The 23,943-nt window shown below is 41.9% G+C and overlaps 1 protein-coding gene across 2 annotated transcripts in view; it reads left to right on the forward strand.

Annotated features, from left to right (window-relative positions):
* The first annotated feature begins 6,853 nt into the window (after nucleotides 1–6,853).
* LOC144943006 (cell adhesion molecule 2-like) overlaps nucleotides 6,854–23,943 on the forward strand; it is a 131,700-nt gene continuing 114,610 nt past the window's right edge. For both annotated transcript variants that reach the window (XM_078870128.1, XM_078870129.1), the window contains exon 1: nucleotides 6,854–7,067. In XM_078870128.1, coding sequence (XP_078726254.1) covers nucleotides 6,998–7,067 — 70 coding nt within the window. In that variant the 5' untranslated portion in view covers nucleotides 6,854–6,997. The remainder of the gene's footprint in view (nucleotides 7,068–23,943) is intronic.

Genomic DNA, 23,943 nt, shown 5'->3' on the forward strand with positions numbered 1-23,943 from the left:
TAACACTGCCCTGAAATGAAAATATATATTTAGGCAATGGCCCATCCTATAGCAACGTAGAGAGGCCAGATAGATGGAATCAATTAATAGTTGGGGGCTGCACGACACGCAACCAACACATTGGATCTTTTGTCGCTGATGCACAGTCGTCATCAACACCTCAACAGCTACCCCAAGTGACGCTGGCAGAAGCGTGCATGCGCGCGCGTGCGCCGACTGCTGGGATGGAGCCTCGGCAGACGACACTGGCTGCAACTTGTAAATCACGGCTCTGCACCCAGTCAGCCGAGCACATGGGACGATTTGGCCTTCCCCTCCCCCCATGACCTACGGCAAATATATATAATGGCCTGATGTTTTCCGATATTCAGGCCACCGTGTATTCGATGTTGCAATAGAGCGGCCGCCTCCAGTGACGCATACGCGATTATCGTCGCAATTGTATTCCCGGTGCAGGTATTGTGGGTTTCTCGCACTCATCATCATTTCCGGTGATAACTGTTTTTTCCATCCAACAATAGGCTGATTAACTCAACACGTGTATTATTTGTATGCGGAGAGATAGGATGGAGTGCCGGCTTTCCCTTTGAAGGATATATCCTCCACGGCAACGCATAACGAGTTTGTGTATGGTATTGCTTGTGGCTTGAATGGGGTCCCACAGTTTACATGGAGTAACCTTGCCAACACAACCAGCAGCGTTTGTTTAAAAAAGTCTGACTCTACCGATGAGACCCAGAAGGTTGAAACTCATCCAGAGTTCGTGTGCTTCAACAAATACTGCTTGATAATATTTATCTAGAAGGCCAATAGGCTGATGGACAAAACAAATACTTGCTTTGTATGTGGAGGAGACAAAGAATGGAGTTCTGCTCATATGTTTTTAATAACAGCAGGGCAGCATATTTAACCCTGTGCCCAAGATGCAATATGTTTCTCCAGTTAACTGCTATTCACCCTGCACTTGCCAATGTACTGCATGTTCGACTGGGTGTCCCTGTGCTTTAAGCGTTCATCTTGCAATTGGAAGGTCGTGAGTCTAAATCTCGGTGGGACGAAAGCTCAGCCCATCATTCCTCGCGTGTCAATAAAATGCTGAACCAAGTACCGCGTTGTGAAGAGTCAACATTTAGTATTCTACAGAGATACTTGGCCATGCCGTGAGACTGTGGAATTGCCACCACTGGGTTGAGGCTACAAATGGCGCTCCATTGTTCGTCGAGTACCAATACATTTTATTTTGTTAATATTGATCACAAGCCCCTTGTTGCGGTGTGCTGCCATTAATGAGATGCTCCCTTGCAGTATACTTGCCCCAAAAGTCTGTATGCCTATAGGGGGATATGTGTATGTCTTTTTGCGCATAGGTAGGATTTGTGTACCCAATTATTGGTCATTGTTCTTGGTTAATTGTGGGTGATTAAATAATACAAAAATATACAGAAATGTCTGTCTCATTGCCATTTTTTTATGTAAGTCTATCAACATTTCATGGGACCTCTTTTGCCAGTACCAAAATATACTAATAGGGTTTTCCCTTTTTTTCTGGCAACAAAACTGATACCTTTTGCAAGGAATCATGTTTACATTAACCACAATACTTGCAGTCAAATGCAAACAAAAAACAATACTCTGGTAATTTATGCATTGTCTTTGAAACTGATTGGTCCACACCAGAGACAGCTTTCTTTGGAGCCTCGTCTCATATGGTGTTCAACCAGATGACGCCAAAAGGCACACAGTTCAAGACAACGCACTACCAGAGTAATGAGGGCTCGGGGTGAGCATTACTCTGGTAGTGCGTTGTCTTGAACTGTGCGCCTTTTAGCGTCATCTGGTCGAACACCATATGAGACGAGGCTCCAAAGAAAGCTGTCTCTGGTGTGGAGCAATCAGTTTCAAAGACAATGCAGAAATTACCAGAGTATTGTTTTTTGTTTGCATTTGACTGCAAGTATTGTGGTTAATGTAAACATGATTCCTTGCAAAAGGTGTCAGTTTTGTTGCCAGAAAAAATGGGAAAAACCCTATTAGTCTATCAACATTCTGCACAATGCTATTGTTGGATGTTGGGCGATGTTAACATTGGTTAAGAAAGCAGAATGTTTCCTGCTTATGTACAATTTCAGAAATGTTCTTAAATTGAGTTTATTTCTCAACCATGCATGTCAATGGCAATTTGCATCTGAACCTGACCTAGCTAGCTTGAGTATGTATGTATGTTCAACTTCTTTCGCACCATACGTAACCAACCGTGCTAATCGGAGTTGCGGGGGAAGTACAAACAAAATTAATATAAAAAGCAGTTCTAAAGAAATTATTTTAAATATATATTTAAAAGTGCATCGCTCCAGTGGCTTCCTAATATCGGAAGAGCATTCCAGACGGCCACAGAAGCCCATCTGAAAGTGCGCGATGCAGTGACTGTCTTTATGGCTAGCCAAACTCCACTGCGAGGGTGACCGGAGTTCACGTGATGGTTTATGCTCCTTTACGAGATCTACAAGGTATTGTGGTTCATTTGTCGCAAGCACTTTGTGTGTAATTGTAGGTTGGCCACCTATGCATATTGCTGTTTAAACCATCGCCTTGGCACATTCCCAGCTTTAATAGCTACTCGCTAACAGTTCTGGCCTGAATAACCTCTACAGTTTTACAGGATTTGTATTGTTGTCATTTCAGTACAGTGCGTATATATTTCAATACATACAACAAAAGGAATGCTTGCACACTCACATGCAGCATGCCCATGCCAATATGCACACATTTATTTGCATGCGTTGGGGTGTCAGCAGTACAAACTATGAAGAAAATCATTGTTATCAGTATAATCCTAATCTTATTTTGAAAATTCTAAATATATCATAATATCACGTGGTATAGTGTGGTGTGTATCTGCCTATGTTTAATGTGTTGTATCAGGCTATCAATACCTTCCTTTGCATACACACGAGGTGCAGTAATGACTGGTCATTTGAATTTTGCCGCGTGCAAATTCCTAATTACTTCATTTAAATACAATAAAAATCATGATTTGGATGACATTTTGCATTGAAATGCAAAATAATTAAACTGCAACCCACGGCAATTAGCTACAACGAGGTTTACGATTGTGATTTGTGAATCAATGTACATATCCCTCTGAGATAGACAAATGTCCGCACGTATGCACGTGCAAGTACAGCTGTTTTGACCTCCCCACATTGTATATCTCATGGAGGTAATTTAACCATACTTCACCACGCTGGTCACGTGGGATTAATGAAGGGTGGGCAGCACAGTTGTGGTAGCAATGGAATTCGCTGCACTGCCCTCAGCTGCCCACGCTGGAGCAACCACAGCAGCCTATAACAGCTATTGTGCATGGTGATTAATCATCAAAGGCAGATCCACACTCAAACCTGCTTAACTTTAATAGATCTGATGGGTTTGAGGGCATTCTGACACATTTAGTTCTCGGCACATGTTATAATAGCAATGCCACTGGAACAATATATGGCAGTATTCGTATTCACAATGCATGCACTGGAAATAGTGTTCAAATTCATGTCAAATCAAGGCAGAGTATATTCCTGCTTTGTGGCCTCAAACCAGCAGTGAAAATGTCACATTGTTATGGTTGCACCACCCATGAGTCGCTCCACAAAGGATGTGTATGACCCCTGGTCACACACACGCACGCATGCTGTATGTGCAAATGTGTGTGTGTATGCTCTAACCACAGACGCATGATGTGTGCGTAAGTTTAAATTGTTGCTGATACAACGACCGCACAAAAGAACGACGTTGAAATAATACATCTGGAATTTTGTACTCTCATGCAGAAAATAAAATAAAAAGCTGAATGTTCCAGCCAGCTGGCAAGTGTTTGGACCGTGCACAGGGTGATCCTCATCATAGCAATTTTGAATTTCTACCGCTTATGCAGAGCGATTAGTAGACATGAGCAATACTCTAAGCTCAAATGAGACAATTTTGATTTCCACGTAGTCTGTTTGTGGGTATGTGTGCATTTCGTGTGCGCATATGTTTATGTATGAGCACTGGCAGTGCTTTGTGCAATGAGTTCGGTTTCCTTCCACGGTTTATAATCCAGTCCTGGGCATTCATTAGGTCAATTCAAACGTAAAGGAGTACATAGTGCGGTGTGTTACAGGTTATCACGAATGAGGCATTCGCGGTGTTGGCCACACGTGCATGCCTTCAGAATCATGATCTACTGGACATCTGCGAAAAAGAGCTTGAAAGCTCATCGGATTTCTCGAGTATGAAAATGAAAACATTCTGATTCTGCTTGCTTTTGTAAAACACTACACTGCAGGACCAATTCACATTATCCAACACCACTGATGTGAGACATGGTTTGGAACTGAAATGTGCCACCTCTTCATCACCATGCGTGTGTAATTATTTCTAAACTTAATGTCATTCATTATCACACGTTCCACATAGAGTCTAAATTAAACACGAAAAATAGGGCGAGTCTTGGATGTGACAATACAAGGCTCACACATCACATGGTCTCTGTAGGCAGGTGGTCTCTATACACATGGCTAGTTTAAATTAAGTAAAATGGTTTTACTGCTTCATGCATAGTGATATACACTGCTTTATTTTGGCAATGCGACATATTTAAGGTGTATAAATCCTCAAAATAGACACGTGGTCAACGGTTAACATAATTGCCCTTTCGAGGATTTTAAATCGTGTATAAATCTACTGTAGTTTCACGTTTATTTATTAATGCAGTTTTGTTGTCTTTCTCTTAATGGTCAGATAATGGTAGAAGACTGTACTTGAATCGTAAACGGAATTGTTATTAAAGTATCTCTACTCTTTACTGTCGTGGCGTAAGTGCATTAGATGCATCGATTGGTAATAGTTTGAATTAAATGTAATAATAATGTGCATTTCATTATCTGCACAGCGCTCTCGTAGACAGTTTGAGTCATCGTAGTTATTCCAACACACTATAACCTCGACAAAGCAGGGTTCAACTTTTGAACCCTGCAATATCTTTAACCCTGCACCGAATCTACACAGGCCATCCCCTAGGTCAACTCATCCCAAAATGGGTATCTCGAAGTTGACGTGTCAACGTCAGTGCTGGGGACTGAAATACAGAATCCGGGTTTTAATTGATGCAGTGTGTGGACATGCAGGTGTTGTGCTGGCTCCCCCTTAACGCCCTTCCCATGTAGAATATGCTGCCCTTACTCGGTACACAAAAACAACACTTAACCACAGTGATTCAAATCAGGTTTTGCTTCAGCATGTACAATTATGCTTTGTGTACGCACAATACACTCATACCAGATTATGCGGGTTTGCGCACAGGTATTTATGCACGCACGTGTGAGTGCACGCTTTTCTCTGTGCAACATTCTTTTTTTACACGTTAGAAACAATACGTGAACAAATCAAATATTGAACAAATATTTTCCACGATACATTCTCATTGCCAAATTATTTATTTAGTTCGCGTTATAAGCCAACATTAATGATTAATGCTGTAAATAAAATAGCCATTTTCATCACGTCGAGGAATATTTTCAGCACTGCTATACAAACCTGGCGAACTGAGTTTGATTCCTGCCCATCACCAACATTAGTGACAAAGTGTTAACAGAATCGGCCCGAGGTCTCCCATTCGTCTGCGGAGACAACTTCACCGGAGAGACAAATGCAGCCTGCCGTGGTTCCAGCCACGACAGCCTTCCGTATAACATTCTTGCCTTAATAGGTGCTCACTAACAGCACTTGTCCCATCAGTCTGCAAAGGCTGCACGGGGGAATCTATGTTTAATGTATTACTTCCTATATTAATGGATTCTTCCTCGGTGTTCTCGCTTCCCTGCACGATTATTATTTTAATCACACCCAGACCAATCAATTCACCATATGCTGCCCGCGATACGATGAGCGATACCACAATAGCAGCACGTTGCTGCGTACGGATCCAGTGCCTGCGCGGATCCTCAACTGATCCACCGTCTTCACAACCTAGAGCCCGATTACAACGGAGCGCGCGCCACCTCACGCTCCGCGGTGTGCAATTATTTCGAAAGCTGTCAAAATGTAGCAGCCTCCTTTGCTTCGTTGTGCGTGCGTGCATATGCCACCCAGCACCCCCCCCCTCGTCTACCGTTCCGGCCTTCATATGCGCTACACGCTAACAGCACTTGCCCCAACACTCTGTTTGGTGTATAAGGGTGATCTTTGTATTTGTGTTGCGTGTGTACCTGTTGGCAGTAATGCTGGAGTGGTTAGCACGGTGCGCGACAATCCTGACATGGGTTGTGAGTCCCCGTCACGCACATCAGTGGCACGTGGTTTGTAATCCTGCTCAAGTCACCCTTAGTTCGACTGGTGCAGTGTGTGGACATGAGCAACGGGGGAGAGAAAGGCGGCCAAAGGCGTCGAAGGTTCTGGCTATGTCACGCTCTCAGATGCATATGTGCCATGCCAGCCTTCGTGGGTGATCACGACCAGCACTTGTCCCAACAGTCGAACTATAAGAAAAGAAAAAAAAACCTCTGTGTATTATTACGGCTTAATAGAAAACCTTTTTTCGTGTGTATTATGAGCGTGTGTTGTTTATGTACTCGCATTATTTATTTTTGGAGTTAGATGTTGCCACACCACAGTTAATGTCACTGCGTCTTCTCTGTACGCATCTGTATGCGTAGCCGGCACGAGAAAGCGTTGCGCGTGCCTTCGCAAATGCGCCCGTCTAGCATTGCTCCAATATCCACCCCCCAAAAACCCCCCGCCGAACGGGTGCGCTGAGCCAACCCATCCTCCAATCGTGAAGTAGCGTCTCCCCCTGCCTCCCGGGCGATAATGGTTTGCTCCTTGGGATGGAGAAAGGATGCAAAGGGACAGATGTGCGATTCGCTCATAAAAGGACCACCACCTCCAAAGGTCTACATCGGGATAACGCTCCTCTCATTCTCTAGCAATTTGCAGATCTGCTCGTTGGTTTTCCCGTGCAACCATGTCGGAAGGGATCCTACACTGCCAGCTTTTCGTGCTATTCATCACTGCTGCCCTCCTCATTGAGACCGGTGAGCTGCAACGTCTTTTTTTTAATCGACACAATTAGGATAGCACTTTAATCTCAGCAACTCTTTTCAGGTTGTGTAGTTCTTGTTTAGAAAATGAAGAGGGTTATTTTTGCTATGTGTTTATTCCCCATCTGTCGTCCGCTAAAAGTGTGCGCATCTGATAGCATGCTGTAACGTTGGCAGGGGGGGGGGGCTGTAAATACTACGTTGCGCGCATCACTGGTGTCAAACCGCTGTGCATCATCACTAGTGATTGTGTTTTAATTGATCCGTCAAATGTGTCAATTGAGGAGCGAGCGTTCTATGATCACATTCGGTTGCTGAAGAAATTGTCAGAGGCAGCAATAAACAGAAGGAGGCATGGTGATTTTTTTTCTCCTCTAAAAATAAAACGTTAAACGAAAGAGTTCCTGGCCGGCTATGTTTAGACTTTCCCCACACATCGTTTGTTTACATCCCAGGACCAACACGCACTTTGACTCATGGAATTGCGCTTATGCAGAAATTACACCTGCGGGTAGTTGAATATTGTCCAAAAACAAACATGTTGGTTAAAATTAATCGAGTCCTATAAAGGCGGGGACGGCGGGGGGGGGGATGTTAAAATAGGCACGTGTGCTGGAGACCCCGCGATTACAGGGCAAATCTGTGATTCGCACCACAGGGACGTACGCATCAAAAACCCAAGCGGTGATGTGCGCATTCATTAGGGACAACATTCATGTGACTCGAGTCGAATCTGTCAAGGAATAATGCGACATCTGTTGTCCCCGTGTGAAAAAACGTGCTCTATAATATAGAGGCGATATCGTACAGAGCGATGTGTGCGTGTGTGTATAAATACACGTGTGTGCTCATGCTCATACGCACGCACGCGCAACTAGATACCACATCACACAGGGCGTTCAGATATGATATAATTGCAATTCCGCACCAAATATTTGTTTTTCTCCCGACTTTCATTCATTTCAACAGGCAGCCCGAGATATATGGCAGTCAGTCAGTCTCTTCAATATGCATTCACAGACACCCACACATCCACCGAATGCTTGCGATAGAATAGCATTTCCGTGGGATTTCCGTGCTAGAATCTGACCTCTCACGTGGACAAAAGATGAAGAGGGAGATGCGTAGAAGCGTGAATTAAGATGCGCGCACGTTTCATCTCTCCTGTCCCCGAATCGATGTAATGAATGTGTATACAGTACATGCATGGCCAGCCCTGCATGCCTCTCAACATGCATGGCTGGAGTGCAAATGGTAGGTCAATGGGTTTGCATTATAAACAAAGAAAGCAGCAACTCCAGTGATGCCTTTAACAATCAGCGTATATTCGCTCACACTCAGATTATAGCTATGATGGTGTGTCGTACAAGCGTGGGTGCGCATCTGCAAATATCTATTCTGCTGTAGAATGTTGACCGACAAAATTGTTATGATTTTCATATTTCGCATTTGTGCATTATGAAATATGCAAGAACGTTTTAGGAAATCGAGTTCAAAAGGTAAATTGTCAGTTAGAAACTATTAACGTATGCTACTCGGTGATTAATTAATGCAACTGGATTTGCAATGCACTTATGTCAGGTTATACTGAGTTTTGATCCGCATACTATTTGACAGAATTATTCACGGCTCATAATGTCTACATGAACATTCAGCACGGACAATGCATTTTCACCATTAGGGAAATGCACATTGTTCAGAAAATTAATAGATGACCCTGCCTGTGCTTCCACAACTGCTGCTCGCATGAATAATGCGATTATGCAGGGTCAGATGGCTACATATTTGGTTCTGCGTGTGCGTTTTACAATTAAAGAAAAGTCTTTGTTTAGCGCAGTCTATTCATATGCTTACAATGTAAACACAATATAATACAAAAAACAACCAACTAGCAATGTACTCCAGAATTAGAAACACCACAGGAGTATACCTCTAACATAGCTTATCAGAAGATGAACGCATGTAACTATAGATGAATGTGTAGATGCATTCATGTATGGCAGTGTATGTGCGTAGCTACGTTTGTATTACGCGGGTATGAATGTATATGTGTTTATTAACATATAGAATGTATTATTTTTAGTCATGGTAGAGCCCAATGAGACCGTGTAATGGATAGGGAAGATTCACATACGTTGCCAGACCTCCCTTTATCCGAGGGCATTTTGGGTGAAATATAAACATTGTGTCTGCAACACAGATTTCTCTTTACATATTACATTACAACATTGGATAAACAGGTTCCAGAATTCCTATATCAACTTCGTGTATGAATACAATGTGGTCATGAGCCATTCTTAATTATGGTGAAATTTAATTACAATTTTCCTTTGGCAATTAATTCTAGTTCGTATCAAAAAAATGTGTATGTGGATGCTTTCTGTGAACCCTCGTCTTGTTGAGAAATGTTGGCCCGTGTGCAGATGCTGTTCGCAATATGCAACCTCGTGGCCTTTGCTTACAATTGGAAATCAAGTTTAACAACCGCTTATTCCTAATCCGTCATCCCATATTCACAAGCCTTATTTTGTATACATCACAAGAGATCTGCACTCATATGGGATGTGCCTGCATATGCCTCTGCCCCAGGCTGGGAATAAATGAATAATGAAAAAAACCTTTTCCTTTCAGGGAAGCAGTAAGCAAACATGATCACTTTAGGCTGCCTGAGCAAACAGCTGCATTTATAACCCTAGGATACATCTTAGAGTAGCACTCACTTCCTGTGTGTGCACATGTGTGCATGTGCATGTTCGTGGGGGAGCGATAGAGTAACCGCGTGCTGCGCTGTGAAATCGTCGAACCGGGTTTAATTCCCGCTCACGGGCAACGCCAGTAACGATTATTTTAACCGGTGATGAGCCTCCTCTAGGTCGACTCAGCCTCAAATGAGTAGCTGGTGCGGTGTGTAAAAACATCTGCACGGGGGAGGCTAAGGCGGCCGGGCGTGGTGCTGGCCACCCACCCCCTCATTTGTAGTGCCGGCCTTCATAGTTGCTCGCTAACAGCACTTGCCCCAAAAGTCTGTTGAGACTATACGGGGGGGGGGGGGGTGGGTCTTTGTGTGCATGTGTGAGTTGCGGTGGTGTAATACTTCACATGCAGTGCGTATGATCCCAGAAACTTGATCTGCCTAGGTTGACTCGGTCCTAAATGATCACCCAATGCAGTGTGTGTGCGTGTGAACTGGGGAGACAAAGGCAGTCAGGTGTGGCAATGAGCACCCCATCCACTTGCATTACATTAGGACCTTAATAGATGGTTGCGAACAGCGCGCGCGCGTGTTCACTCACGTCCACAGTTCTGACTACCCTCAATACTGTTTGAATGTGGTTTCCACCAGATCTGGCACAGAAGTGACAATTCACATGCTATGGCCAAATGTTGACCAAGGTAATTGGTCCACTATTTCTGTGTATATCCTCACATATAGATTTGAAAGAAGAAATATGCTGATTTATTTTCGTAAGATGTTTTATGCACTGCCAGCGTTCCAAGAATATTATTCATTAGTTCCACTTTTCAATATATGTATACATTTACACATCATAAACCACCTTTAATCTATCAAATGTACTTGGGATATAAGTGGCCACAAGTAAATTTGTGGATAACAGGAATTCCATTTAAGCATCCACAACAACAACCAAAAAAAGATCACAGTTTTGCAGGCAACAGGACAGAATCTCTGCACGGTTTCAGTTGTCTCCGAAAATGTTTAATATGAAGCTTAACCTTTTATCGGGTTATCTCTACATCATGCTGGTTCATCGCCTTATTGTCTGGAAATTATCAGAAAGCAGCAGTTGCTCAGCTACAGATATCAATTTCTCTGGATGTCATAGATAGCAGGCGTCATGAATAACACTGCGTTCAAAATATTTACATTCATACATCTATGCACGTGCACCGATGTGTACACACGTGTGAACACGTGTCTCGTGTATACATCGCATCCTATATATTGAACTCATTATTTTATAAATATTCTCTTCAAGCAATTTCACCAAGAGGACTCTGTGGGCACACATGTATCTTGCCCTTGCAAGCATGCTTGTGGCAGAATTGGAACTTGCAATCTCATGTTTGCAAAGCAAACACTCAATCCGCTAATCTATTTTCCCGCCCTATAGCCAAGCCCCATCCGCAAACACCGAAACAGTGCCGTCAGAGCATTTTCAGTCATGGATGGCTGGGAACGCCAAGGTACTCCCATGACTGATTGGAAATAATTTGACACAAAAAACCCTGATTTTTACAAAGAACCGTTTTTAATGCTGGCATCGGCGTTAAAATAGTCTTTGAATTGAAATAGCTACGTACTCAGATGTTCTGGTATTTCGAAATCATACACTGCATGCCCTTAAATAGTCAGTGTCTAATAAAGATGTCTGTGAAATACTGAAGAGCTTCGTATTACACTCTTAGCAATGGAAACACGAATTTCCCTGATTGAGTGACTTCAGCCATCGGAATAAGGCATTTCTGTAACTGGCTGAATACCCCCAACAGAAATCAAGTTGGTCCGTGTGAAACTGTCTGTGGGTATTAACATACATTGCATTTTATGAATGATCTTGGTGTTTCTGTGTGTATGAAATCATCACGGCAATAGAATACCTTTAATAATTTACTGCCGTTGCTATTTCCAATTTGAAATGGCCTGACACTGCATGTCGACATTTATTTTTGACGATTGGAACCTCTGTGTCTGTGTGTGCGTGCGCTCGCTTCGGTGGTAGTTTGGCATCTGTTCATGTGCCCTTGCAGCCAAAGCTGAGTGTTTCTCTGCAGGCATTGGAAGATTCACGCAGGCTGCCTATTAATACAATTAGGTACCAGCTGTCATCTGGCTGCCTCTGACCAGCAATTCGGCAGTGCGATTCAAATCAACGATGCCATTTCCGAATTTTGAGGTCCGTGGTGTTTGCATCAGTCGATATCATGATGGTGCGTGACTGTGGATGGATGCAATTCCTTGAGAACGGCGTTCTTTCTATCGGCCGCTGGGCGTCGCTGATGCTTAAGGAACAGACAGAGGCGATTCAGCTGCTGCATCTCAGCCCATTCTAAGCCCCCCCCCCCCATTTGGTCCACTGCCAATGAGGTCTCCCACTCGGGAAGGGCTCCTCCCTTTCATCTGGGCTGGGGGCGGGAGTGGACACATGCTTCCCCACTCTCATCCCCCCCCCTCCACACCATTAGTGATAGACCTCAGGGATAGTTCTAGCGGGGGGGAGGGGAGCTACTGGACATGCACCTGAGCTCCTAGTCGTGTGTGTGTATGTTTATATGTGAGGAGCAGTGGCTACTCGAGTTCGATTCTCGCTCATGATCACCAACAGCAGTGACGATTATCTGAACTGGTCCTGGGGCTCCCCTATGTCGCCTCAGCCTCAAATGAGTATCTGGTGCGGTGTGTACATTTCGCCACTAGGGAGACGAAGGCGGCCGGGTGTGGTTCTGGCCATCCCATCCCATCTTGTTCCTTTGCGGGCCTTCATATGGGTGCTCGCTAACAGCATTTTATCCAACAGTCTGTTAAAAATATATACGGGGCATCATTATTTATATATGTGTATTATTGTTTGTACTGGAATTAATAGGTGCTCATTAACGGCAATTTCTAAAAAAAAAAATACGAGGGGATCTATACAATCTTCATTTGAAGCTTTCGTGATTGCAGGAATCCATACTCTTTGGTTCTTTCGGTCAGTCACGTAGATAGAAATAAAACAAAATAAATCACTTTATTTTGTTTAGATTTTTTTATACCTACATGACTTACCGAAGGAACCAAAGAGTAGGGATCTATACAGTATATGTGGCCTAGTGGTTAGAGCATTCGTGCACTTCACTATGACCCCAGTGGCCCAGGTTCTATTCCCTGTCATCGATAACATCAGCGTAACATGGTCTATAACCCACTCCTGGACCTCCCCAAAGTGAACTCTGCCTGGAATGAATGGCTGGTGCATGTAATCATCAACTCTGGATAGACAAAGGTAGCAATGTGTTCTAATGGCCACACCACTAACCTTATATACCATGCTGATCTTTACAGGGTGCCGTGTTGAGTGTGCATGTAATGCAGTAGGATCCTTGAAATCTGGGTTAAATTCAGCAATTCACAACATCGCTGTCAAGTAAGATCTAAAATTGCCCTGGACCGTACCTCGGTTAACTTGGCCTTAAATATGTACCTGTTGCAATTTGAGAACACCAGCCACTGGACAAAGGTGACCAGGCACGTTGTTAGCCACACCACCCACTCATGTATAGTCATAGCTTTAATAAGGCTTCACTAACAATGCTTGCCCCATTAGTGTGTAAGGTTCAACTGGGGATCTTTGCCTTGTTATGATCAATAATGTGTGTGGGTATTTGTATACTTGTGTGGTCATGGCTGACTGGATGTGAGCACGTCTCTAAATGTGCGCAGGCTTGTGCTTACCATTTTGCAGGCTAAAAATATACACTATTTTAAAGGCTGTTAAGCTGGCTGTCACCAACAGAAGCACAGATTTTAATACTTTAACATTCAGAGATGTAATTCCACATAGGCACGCTATATTATATTTATCTGTATGCTTATTTACCCACCAAATCCTCGCCGTAAGTATGTTTTGCAGTAAGGGGCGATGGGATTAATTAATCCAAAGAATGAATTCTAGGGTAATATTTCAAATTGGCAAATTGGGACCATGATGGCAGCACACATTTGGTCTACTCTTGCGAATGGTGTCACATGATTTTTTGAACGCCCGCTGTAAAGCAGATGACGCGTTTCAAATTATTTTATTAATTTACTCGCAGTTATAACCAGGGCGGCCGCTGAAAATCGAACCGTAAACCTTTGCAACAAGCGGCCAAACTCGCTACCACAAGGCCACATCAACCGCCCATCCTAATCCAAATGCCCTGCAGTAACAGCGTGTACACAGAATGTAATTTTTTAACACGCAGTCGGAATGATTCACACGCACACATGCTTGTGTACACACGTGCACAGCCCACTGGAGCGGGGGTTTTAATTGCACACGGGAGGCTGCGAGTCTGAGCGTCTCTGCACCAACGCTTGCAGCGATTGATGCCTATGTGTTGAGCTGGTGTAGACCCCATTGGGCCGGGCTTCCACTGCCACATTCCGCATGTGGATGGTTGCGACGTCATGCCATGACAAGATATCTAACGCCTTAATAATGGATGATACCTTTAATGGATACAATGTACATTTGAGGGAAGCTATGCTATTTCCGGCTAGGATAAAAAAAAAATGAATTATAACTTCATTTCAGCCTGAACGCTGTTCCAGGAAATAATTTCGCAGTCACTTCTATCTCGCCTCGTTTTGTCGTCATCGTTTGATTTAATATAAATCTGTTCATAAGATGATAGGAATATAGAGTACAATAATATAGGATTGGTATGGATAGTCTTGCATTGTACTATACACTGATACACTTAAAAGTCAGACTAGCAGCATTGCAGTCAATATCAAGATTTGGCCCTGATATTAGGCATGTGTCAAAGAGCACATGCCATTGTATCGCTCTGGCACATCATCCATCTAGGGTCGATAAAATGAACACAAAATATGTCGGTATTCTCAGCCAATATTGAAATAGTTGTATATTGCTCAGTGCTACGACATTTTGTCTAAGCTAATTTACTGAAAGAAAACATTTTAAATAGCCAGAATACATAACTCTTCGTTGAATGCATGGTTATTAAAATAACAGCTGTTTTTACTTTTCATATTCAAAGTCAAAGAGCATCAAATGGTCCAGAATCTGTGATGGAGATTTCAGATTTCTATGGTGGAATCCAGTTTCTGTACATGGCAACCGCTGTTGGTATGTAAAAAAATTAGAATATCAACCGACCCAAGGCATCTGAACTTTGCAAAACTGAATATACAACTAGGAGCAAAATATATGTACAAAGGTGCATAATGTAATTGTGCACATACTTTAAGTCGTCTCATTGTGGATCATGGCTAATTCGTTAAGCACCTATTCAATAAATGACAGAACCAGACACATTTTTTTCTAAATTGAAAATTTTCACTCAAAGACTTATTTTTAGATGGTAACATAAAAGAAACCAAAGGTTGAGGGAGGTGGTGGCAAGGGATGGTTGCAGTGGTTAAGAACGTCATCACTTTCAGTTCTACCTCCGACGACGAGTGAGATCGGGCGGTGTAATAGGTGATGGTACTCGTAAAGGGCGACGACGGCGCTGGTGGTGGGTTTCCACCAATTAAAGGGCTGCCAAGTAATCATTGCACCTCGCTTTAGACACTCACACTGTTGACAGTGGAGGTTGCTGCTAGAGTACTAAACATTAATGAATATAAAGCTGAATGAGAATGTATGTAATGCATCTCTGTTGTTCCCGTTTATTTTTTTATTTAGTATTTCCGTATTGTTCATTCCACAAACACCAAGATATGTCACTTGGTGTTATTATTCGAGGTAATGAGCCAGAGCAATTACCAATGTCCTCTAAACTGCATTAAATGTCATGCTATGCTAATAGCAAAACTTGAACACTTTCAGCATAATCTAGATGCACTTTTAATATGTATCAAAATAATAATCAGGAAATGACAATACATCAAATGACAACAAGAATATATGTTAAATTGTACAAACTATTCAAGGATGTATTTCAGTGTTTGCACGTTTACTGGAGTGTCAATCTTGCATATTTATTGTTTACCTAATGCATTACTCGAGATCTGCCAAGATAATTTTTTTAAACACCACGCATATTCCCTTTATGCATTAGTGATGAGTACAATGCCAATGTAATTCTTATTGCATAGGTATTTTTATGTTATTTTTTAAAGCATTCTCATAAGGCTTTTAAAAATATACTGAGGTACCCCCCTGGTGAGACACTGCTTAACCAATGCATACTTCACCTGGAATGGAACTTTCTACAAACAAACTGAGGGTACCCCAATGGGCTCCCCCCTATCTCTGGTTGTAGCCAACGTTTTCATGGAGAAATTTGAGACTGACGCCATCCAGACTGCCACTCTACGCCCGACCTTATGGAAGAGGTACGTAGACGATACTTTTGTCATCTGGCCACATGGCCGGCCTGCTCTAGACCAATTCCTTGACCACATCAATTCCATACACCCAGCCATCAGATTCACCATGGAAGTCGAAACAGATGGCAAGCTACCCTTTTTGGATGTCCTAATTAAAAGGAGACCTGATGGTTCAATGAGCCACTCTGTCTACAGGAAAGTCACCCATACGGATGCTTACCTAAAACCGAATTCCCACCACCATCCATCCCAGAAGAATTCCCTCATCAAGACTCCACACCATAGAGCCCAATGCATCTCCGACCAGGAACACATTGCCAGTGAACTCAAGCACGTACGCCAATCTCTTAAGGCTAATGGTTACTCCGACTACACAGTCCGCAAAGCCATCACTCCAACCATCAAGAAGGATCCTGTTGAGGAGCCTTTCAAAACCATCACCTTACCCTACATTGCTGGGGTCACAAAAAAGATCTCCAAAATCCTGATTAAACACAAAATCCAGGTCTGATTCAACACAGTACATAAAATCCGTGATCTGGTCCCGTCTGTAAAAGATGTGGTTCCAGACATACAGTACCCTGGCGTCTACAAACTAAGTTGCCTCTGTGGTAGCAGTTACATTGGAGAAACCAAACGACATGTCTCGGACCGCATCTGTGAACATAAAGCAGACCTGAAACACGGTAGGACAAACACCTCAGCCATGGCAGATCACTGTTACAATTCAGTGGGCTCACATGAAATTGACTTCTCCAAGACAGAGGTTCTCTGCAAGCCATCTGGCTACCATGAGAGATTTGTTCATGAGGCGATCCAAATATACAAACACAGAGACAATTTCAACCGAGAAGATGGATTCTGGCTCAGCATTCATTGGAAGGACGTAATAAACCATTTAGGATCTTAACTGATTGTGTTCACGTTTACGGTGACTTTCAGACCACAGTCCACTCACTGGCATTGACTATATATCTTTTATTCTCCGCAGGGAATGGATTCTTTGCTCCGCTGCAAGTCTCCTACCACCACTCTCCCATTGACATATTTTGTTGCTTCCTCTTAGTACCTTTCATGCGGCGGTCAATGGTATAGTGTATAGCAGATTGTTTAATAATAAATAGTATAAAAGTGTAATGTTTAATATAATGTATAAGGTAATATATAGTATCGTAATTGTATAGTGAATATACAGCAGTGTGGTATACAGTAGGGTGGGTAGAATAATACATAGTGTAATATTACAATGTATAGTCTAAGGTATAGGGTGGTGTATAGTAATACAGTATATAATTTAATGTTGGGGTTGTCTATGGCATTATATAGTACGGGGTAGACCCGTGTGATATAAGAGAAAAAAGTTTAGCTGGAGGCATATTATATTTTTTGCGACATAGAATTGTAATGTATGACTTACTGTTAGTAGCTCAGCTTATTGGAGAGTATATTCAGTATATTGATGATACTGATGTAGTTTATATTTTAGTTTTTTACGTGGTGGTTTAGCTGCTGCAGCTCCATACTATTAACATTCCATCCCTTTATTAATGCTAACCCTACTCCCTCCCTTTGATGCTGCTAATCCTGCCTAATGCACAGGCATAATATGACTATGAAAACCCCCCGCCCACCTCCTACGCATTCCACAAGTAACGACTAATCCCATATCTGCATTTCCCATAAATTAGCTAAATTCCTCTTGATATGTAAATCCCTTTGTCAAGACGCTCTTCCCCCTCCAACCCAGCTAAAATATACGCTGCCAAGCCTGGTGGTGTTCATTCAGACGCTGTCTTTCCGACAGACCTGTTCTTCACCTGAGGACGGCTGCTTGCGTTGTGGCCGAAACGTCGTGAGAATTATTTTATTATGTTTTGTGTTTATTATTTCATTATTTCCCTTCTACGTGACTTTACCAAAAAAACCAATAAGATATATATTACAACTCCAGTGTTACTTTTTCAGCAATCAACATTCCGCAAACAAACCGGTAATAATTGTTTTCATACTCATAAATGCTATATCACTAAGAATGCTCAACAATATTGACCCTGCCCATTATTTATTTTTGGTTTTGAACTTGCAGTTGATGGGCACCTCCGATTATCACAATTAGCTACGCACGATTCGGAAGACGTCCAATGCACATGCATACACAGGATCGTTTAATTAAGGAAATGCTTGTACTTATCATTTTAAAAATACGTGCCTTGCTGTTCAGTACATTTGTAAGTCAGCAGGCCATGTGTTGAGTCTAGAGGTCGTAACTCCTAATCATAAGGTTGCGAGCTCAAATCCGTCGAGTCCATCATCTCTCTAATGCCAATACAATCACGGGCACCTACTGAGTAGTCAGTCAACAGTGTTCATCTGTTCCAGAGCCTGTATCTAGCCATATGAATTGTAGGATTTCTACAACAAGCAGATGTAACAAATTACCGCCCCACAATATTTTTAGCAAGGAGACACTTTCAATCCGAGTTAAAACAGGCTTGTTATTATTTAGTCCTATGCCGATCACTTGTCAGTATGGTTCAAACGTGCAGAATTGTTTTCCCCCGCAGGTAACGAAAAAGTGAGAGATTTCTTGCGGCAAAACACATCTGCCTCACTGACACGCGATGCAAGGCTCACGACGCCACCAATGCTAGTTCCAACCCGATTTCACCTGCCATCACCTCCCCCCACCACCCGTTCCCCCAGTCTCTCTTACTCTTCCCTGGACGCTTATTGTTTGACAATCGAATACCCCCTCTTAAAATACTGGAGATGAGCCTGGCGCAATTACTGAAGCATAGCAGTTGCCAATTGCATCTACCTAATTGCCTTTGCTAGTGCAGCTATAACTTCGCTGGCTCAATGCTATATATTGGATGCATCTATTTACATAATCTGGGTTCTTTCGGTAAAGGCACGTAGATAAAAAAAAATAATGATAAAAAAAATAATAATGAAATTGAAAATAAAAGCAAAAAACCCACAACGTTTTGATCGCAACCAAGCCATCTTAATCAGGCAATTTTCATCAGACGCCTGATGAAGACCGCTTGTGTTGCGATCGAAACGTCGTGGATTTTTTGCTTTTATTATTTTCAATTTATTATTATTTTTTTAATTTTCAATTTTTTTTATTTTTATTACATTTTCTATCTACATGTTTTTACCAAAAGAACCAAGAATATGAATTCCTGCAGTCACAAAAGTTTTAAGTCAAAATCTATTTACATATTTATATGTATCAAATATTAACAATATGACACTAAATATACATCTGGAAAACAAGTTACGGGATAGCCTTGGTGAAGTCAAAGTGATTTCCTCCTCCAATGAGCATTGAGGCAGTGATTATCTCCTGCTTACAGATTTCACAACAAACTGGTCCTCATTTTTATCAACCCTAGAGGGATGATGGGCAGAGTCAATCCCCAACCAGGATTTAAGTGTGCATCCTCTACCACAGGGGCACCTGGCCGGTTAGTGCGTTGTTAATAGTGCACAAATATCACCGTTAGCACTGGTTTGCAACAGAACATGTAAATTATGCTACCATAGTATTAAACAGTCATTGTTCAGAGAGAGGCCAGCCAGATTGACAGACTTACAGTGAGAGACCATGTGAAAAGTTTTCTTCAGCAAGATCATGATGTCATCATGGCTCAAGCTATGATGTCACCTTCATTAGCGTTGTATCAAAGCTTGTAACTGTCTAAATCGGATACATTAACTGATTTCTAAATATAAAGTATTTTTTTTATCAACTACAGCTAAAACATTTGTGTCATGGAAATAAAAAAGAAATATATGAAATTAAATTTGTAAAGTCATGCATGATGTAATGTTAAGTATGTTAGACACTATATGCATTACATGTATTATTATGCTAAGGAGTTTTTTTATCGATAGCTAGGATCCACACTGCCGTGGTTTGTGGAAACGTTTATTTTATTTTTTTGCAATCCTTATAGTTTTAAGCTTTTGAAAATTGACACATTCAGGCTATTTTTTGTTTAAATAATGCTGTACCTGTGCAGGAAAAGAAACGGACACAAACGGAGAATGTTTGTAAATGCAGTTTCGCTTTCACCTCGGCTTTGGTTATGTGATAGAGGTAAAGATTATTTAAATGTGTGATGGGCTGATGGCAGGCCTTTAAAAAGTCAATGTTTAAATATTGATGCCCCTGTTAAATGGAATGATATCGTGCCTGCCCTTCATTTATCAGTTTTACCATCGAAATCAAATTACATTTCACAGATTTGTCTACTGATTGGTAACACATGCAGGCAAATGTTTATAAGCTGCTAATAGGGCCGCCTATTGCTCTTACCACGAATACATTTCATTTAAATTGAATGTTTCCAACAGATATAGTTTAATTTTGTAAGTGAAATCATAATCATAATGATCTCTCCAAGCCACTGCCTTCACGTTTAATGGAGGGTTTCAATGTTTCATCGAACCTTCGATGAAACATAGCACGACACATATTTTAAGGCCAACTTGTTTAAGTTCATGCGAGTTTTTTTTAGATTGTAAGCATTACTACCATATGTGATGCAACTTACGTTGATTTGTTTACAATTGCAGGAAAGTACTGTAGTGTATATGTGCCACTGTTCATTTGCTCCTGCATTGCGTTCCTTCTTGCTCAGCTTTGGAAGAACAGATTCGGTGTTCTCAAAGCACTGGGCATTAATAAAGCATCCGTTCTAATGCATATATTTCTGTACAGTCATGCTGCGCAGATTTCCGTTGTGTTTTCAGTAGAACCTGAAATACATTAAATAGCTAGGGATATAGACTACACTCGGATGCAATACCATTTTGATAATATTTCGTGTCAAAGAATTGCATTCCATAAAAGATGTGAACCATATATGAATGAAGCCAAATAATTATGAGTTCCCCAAAAGAACACAACTAATGTGCCTCACTGCTAAAACATGCATTAGGCAGTACTTGTCTCCATTGGCAAGTTTAAGGACATTCCATATTCTCATGGCCAGGGCCAGTCTTTGAATGTGACAACTGCTATTTACCTCCCATAAAATGGTATTCCAATCCTGGATAAATAGTGGGCTTAGCCAACTCATGATTGGAATTTGAACTCACAATTTCTAAATATTACAATAATGAGTTTTCTGCCACAGCATGACTGGGCTGTATGAAAAAGCCAATACAATGGTTCGAAAAAGTAATCTGGAATGAAGTTTATATTAATACTCAGCATCATCACTGAGTGTTCTGTCCATGGGCAAGTCAAATGCACAATTTTCTCCTCCATGTTACTGTCTTCTATAATCGAGCATTGCCATTCTTGCTCTTACTCTCACATCCATTTCGGGTAGAACAATTGTGTTTACATCCATGGGATTGACAGCCAGTGGAATCCCCAAAGTGCAACGTTAGAGGGCAAATACTGGAGAGGTCAAGAGTTCAGGAGGTCACAGGGGAGGAAATTGCCACATTGGGACTATATTACAGACATCTATAAAGACCAATGTTGAGCCGTGGATTGCAAAGCTGTTGCTGTGATAATAGGGTCTTAAATTGGTCTGTGCCAATCGCCACCTGCTACCCCGATTTATCAGCAAAATGTAAAGGTACAGCCCTTACAACTGCTCGTGAAAGGGCCTCCACTATAGGGAGTCTATATGGAGTCCTAGAAAGTATTTGGCCTACTCTTTTACACCCGCCAAATGTCTTGAAAGAGGTGGAGGAGTACCCACACTTGCTCACACCACGCACGACCCATTTATATAGCTGGTTGGACAGAGGTGGGGAGATGTAAGAAAAATATATGTTTGGAAGCAAATATTCTGCTTTTGTAAATTTGCCTTCGCAATAATTCCTTTAATGTCTTCAATAAAAAAAAAATCCACTGTGTATACTATTGCCAATCACATTTTTACATGTATAGATGTGCTAAAGTCTTATTCGCTCCATTTTTATGCACACTGATGAATGCACGTGTGTTTACAAACAGTGCAAATGCAAAACCACTAAGAGCATTACACAGTCTACAGCGTCGCACAATCTGGGTCATCACCAGATTTCGAAAACAAATGCGGGTGGTGTGAGCATTTCATGGCTTAATGCTGTGCTTGCTGGGAAAGGAAAATATCCTGCCGGCGTGTTTAGGAGGTGGCCTTCGTTGTGCGTCAATTTTCGGGGATCTTCAGTGCCCCACTAAAATCTCATTTCAGTGAGGAACTGGTCACGGCACACGTGCGTTTGTAAATTCTTCCGACTCAAAATTGGTCCAGTGGGCAGAGCAATAAGTTGGCTTCCCATGTCACGCTATGCTCTACAGCCTTTCCACTTACCCTGGTGCAATAAGACAGCCTTGGCTTAGAAAGCAACTCGTCTGAACAGCGGACTGCAGTGTGGAAGGGTAAACTATGGTTAGTGCGTTTATTGCTAGTATCAAATATGTATTTGGTGGAGTCTTATTTTGTAATAATGCTACTAAATATATTGCTGTGCCATATTATAAAATTGGAATAAACTATATTTCTGTCTCTCACTGTGTGTACCTGTGTAACAACATAGGTTTGTTTTCCTGCCATGGACAACACCAATGGCAAATGCTATGTGAACATGTTTGAGCTTCCTCTAGGTACACTCAGCCTAAAATAACTACCTGAGTTAGTATGTAAACATCAGCAATGGGAGACAACCATCGTGTTGACCACACCACCCTTTTAGTGGCAGCCTTTATAGGTACTCACCAACAGCACTTACCCCAACAGTCTATAGAGTTAAACAGATGGGATTTTGTCCTTTTGAATGTCGATTACACTTAACAATCCCTGTGGATGGACTGCCTGTTACCATCTCAATGTGAAATTCATACTACTGTGTCATTAGTAACCACACCTGGCCACCCTTACCGGTTTAAGTCTACCTAGGGGTATCTCACAACAGATTCACATACCATCTTTCACTGATGTACAGAGGTGGGAAACAAACGCTGGTCACTGGGATCGTAGCGCAGCGTGCTAACCTCTCTGCCACTGCTCCATTCGCACACTCACTCGAATCGATACGGCTGTCATTGCAGACTGAAAGTGATTCGCTCGTCCGCTGCTCCCCCGAAGCTTTTAAACAATTGAGTAGCAGATGTCTCTCTACTTAGCGATGACAGCAAGGAACATTGCGGAGTCTCTAAGAAGTCCAAACCACCTGTTGCGGTGGTAGAAATCAAGAATGTCAGTCCACGAGTTTGCTCGTGCACAAGAACGTTCTTCCATGTTAGCTTGAATTTTGAATCAACGCATATTCTGTAATTGTCTGCCGTTCGCTTCCATGAAAAAAAATAAAACGACAAAAACATTTATCAATAATGATGCCGTGAAAAAAGTTATATAATAGGAGACATTTTATGGGAAATGGCCGATGCTCACACACAGATACACTAAAACGAAGGGCCACTGCCGAAAACGTTGTCAAATATATTCTCAATTTAAGGGCAGCATTATTGATGAATGTGTTGTGTTGTTGATTGTGAGCTTGTGTACCACTGCCAATGCAGTGTCACAATTAGTTTTGTTTAATCATGTAAAACATACGACTGCATATTAATGAATATGTGTGTGTGTAAATGTGTATGGGTAAGTAACTAGCTGGGCGGTTAGAGAGCTTGACCCACAGTTGGACACTCTGTGAGTTCAAATCAAGGTCGGAAGTCAATTTTCCCATTGTGGCAATCCATCAGAAATCAATAAAAACAATTAAAACTCATTGATTATTTAACGACAGCAGTGTTCTATGGAAAATCTGCCTCCTGCCATAGAAATATGTAAC

The sequence above is a fragment of the Lampetra fluviatilis genome, chromosome 29 (assembly GCF_964198595.1).
Source record: "Lampetra fluviatilis chromosome 29, kcLamFluv1.1, whole genome shotgun sequence".
Classification (NCBI taxonomy): domain Eukaryota; kingdom Metazoa; phylum Chordata; class Hyperoartia; order Petromyzontiformes; family Petromyzontidae; genus Lampetra; species Lampetra fluviatilis.